Source organism: Pediculus humanus, genomic scaffold, assembly GCF_000006295.1.
Source record: "Pediculus humanus corporis 1103172107644 genomic scaffold, whole genome shotgun sequence".
NCBI lineage: Eukaryota > Metazoa > Arthropoda > Insecta > Psocodea > Pediculidae > Pediculus > Pediculus humanus.
In genome coordinates this window covers 2,376-5,246 of record NW_002987255.1, presented here as the reverse complement: position 1 = coordinate 5,246, position 2,871 = coordinate 2,376, and the positions used below count along the sequence as shown (strand labels likewise).

Sequence of the window (2,871 nt, the reverse complement as noted above, 5' to 3'; positions counted from 1 at the left end):
AAATATTTTTTTTTGGTAATTTAAATAATTAAAACACGTCGTCATCGTCATCGTCGTCGTCGTCGTCGTTGTCGATTTTTAAAAATAATGTCATCAAAAACTTTTGTTTTATTTTTATATAAATTTTTGATTTATTTAATTTTTTAAATAAATATGTAAAAGAGGGGGCCGGAATTCCCTCTTTTTTTAAATTTTTGCCCCATGATGGTGGCAGTGGCTATTTGCTGCATTCTAGTTCTTTTACTAGTTTTTATACTTCTTATTATTTTTATGGGACAAAATGTACAGAGCACATCCTCTTAGCGATGCCCGTAATAAGGTAAGTTTGCCTCTTTTTCTCTTTTTTTTTTCTATTTTTTTTTTTTTTTGTTTTGTGATGTAAGAAAAAATGCTGAATAAGATATTATAAATAATTTAATTTTTTTTTAAATTCAATATAATAATAATAATACATATTACAGAATTTAATAAAAAAAAAAAAAAACAATTTTAAATGCTAAAAATATTGTTTTTTTTTTTTTTTTTCTTATAAGCTTAAGTGATACTTAAGATTTATCGTGGAGTAATTACGTCATCATTAAATGAACGTTACGTCACAAAATTTAATATTAGCATCATTCATTCATTCATCGATCGATCAGTGTAAAAAAATCAATCAATCAATCAGAACCTTTAAAAAACCTTTGATATTTTACTTCTTCCATTTTTTTTTAAAGATGTTTCTTTTATCCTCCCCCTTCCTCCCCCTCACCCTCTTCCATAATGATTTCCGTATAAAATTAATTATTTAATCATTTATTTTATACTCAAATTTATCATAAAAAAATTGCGTGAGTAAAAAAAAATATAAATTGAAATTTTATTTTTATGTTTTATAATAAAAATTTAAATATTGCAAAATTCTACGTTTTCTGCCATTTTAATATCAATAATAATAATAAATTTCAAATACATTAGTTATTGATAAAAAAAAAATTTTTTAGTTTATCATTTATGAACACTCAAAGTGAATGAACACATTTTTTCGAATGATAATAATAATAATTTCCATAAAATGTATTTTTTTTTTTTTTTTGACGATGAAATTCAAACATTAATGAAAATAATTTTTTTATTTTTTATTTTTTGGGGTTAAATAAATCGCCTTCTGTCATGCAATTCAATATTTAAAATGTACTTTATGTTAATAATAATAATAATAATATCAAGATAAATTATTATTATTATTATTATTCTTGACCTAACACTATTTTTATTAACCTTTTATTGCCTCAAAAAAAAAAAAATATTTTGAACGACGTGAAAACATTCTTTCATTGATTAATTTTTTTTGCAATGTTTAAAAAATTATTAAAATTTTTTATGTGTAAACTAAACGTGCCAATTTTTGGTCCCCCTTTTTAATAAGCGTAAAAACATAAAAAAATTTTTTTTTTTGCTTTGGTTAAAAGGTAACGTTTTTATTATTTCTAAAAAAAAAACAATTAATTAATTAATGCTTAATTATTATTATTATTATTATTATTAAATTTATTTTAATTTTCATATGTAAATAATAATAATTTATTTATTTATTTTAAATTGCAGTAGATTAATAATTAAAGTAATTATTTAAAATTATCTTATAGTTGCATAGAGAAAATAAAACACAATAAAAAAGGTAATAAAATAATTTATTATTGGTTGTGACGTAATAATTTTTTTTTTTATTATTATTATTATTTCAGAGTGTGACCAAACGTTCGTGAGTCGTCCAAACGGTCCTCAAAACGGTACATTTACGGCTCCGAATTTTTCAAATTTAGGGGGTCACTCTCGCCAGTGTATATATACGTTTGTTGCTGGACCCAAACAAAGGGTCGAAATTGTTTTTAGTCAATTTAGCCTCAGAGGAACTCCTCCAGAGTAAGCTTACTTAAACTTTTTATATAAACTTATGGATTTTTTTATTTGTTCTTTAGGTCCTTTTGGGATTTTCTAATGGTCAAAAAAAGAAAAGTTTTTGTTCGACTCTCTAATATATAAAAAAAAAAAAAATTATGATATATATACTTTTCCTTTTTTAAAAAAGTTTCATAAAAATTTTTTAGATTTTTTTAAGAAAAAAAAAAAAAAACGTTGGGGGCTCAAATAAAAATTTATCGATCCCTTTTTTTTTGGAAAATAGTTTAATAATTTTTTTTTTTTTTTTTTTTTTGGTGGATGTTACGACTGTTGCTCCTGCTGCTGTTGCTCGTGTGAATGCAACGACTTTCATTGATTTCATTTTTATTTTTTTTTGACAATAATAACCCCTTTGTTGAGGGGAGGAGGGGGGAAATCCATTCATTAAAAATAATGAGGGGAGGGAGGTTTTTTTTAAAGAGTTTTTAAACTGTTGATACTGAGTCACTTGAAAAATTAAAACAATATAAAAATTTTTTTTTTGTTTCGATATCATTTTTTTTTTATATAAAAATCATTTAACTAGTAAAAAAAAAAAACTTTTACTATAATTTTTTTTTGGATAATTAAAAATGGCAACGTCGTAACATCAAAAAAAAAAAAAAAAAAGTAGTTAAGGGTCACTTTTTTGCTACCAAAAAAAATCCCTGATTAATTTTTTCCTTATACAAATATTTATTTATGTATATATGTATATTTGCTACACTATATACCACTATACTATATACTAATCACTTTCACATGTAATAAAACATCATATGATATATTAAAAAAAATATAATAAAAGATGCTGATAAAACATTGTTTGTTTCATTTGGCATCATTGCAGTGGATCTGCAATGGGAGTTTTACCCGCGTGAGTATTTTCACGTGGTTACTTTCTTCTTGAATATTTTCTTTAAATGTTCGTTTATTTGCCATGTTCGT

General features: G+C 23.2%; 1 protein-coding gene across 1 annotated transcript in view; it reads left to right on the top strand.

The window, feature by feature from the left end:
• Window positions 1-993: 993 nt before the first annotated feature.
• The window catches only part of Phum_PHUM267850 (uncharacterized protein), a gene marked incomplete at both ends in the record, with an annotated part of 4,253 nt that continues 2,375 nt past the window's right edge, over window positions 994-2,871 (top strand). Inside the window, 2 exons of the mRNA XM_002426625.1 lie at window positions 994-1,006; window positions 1,728-1,905. Of these exons, the coding sequence (XP_002426670.1) occupies window positions 994-1,006; window positions 1,728-1,905 (191 nt within the window). The remainder of the gene's footprint in view (window positions 1,007-1,727; window positions 1,906-2,871) is intronic.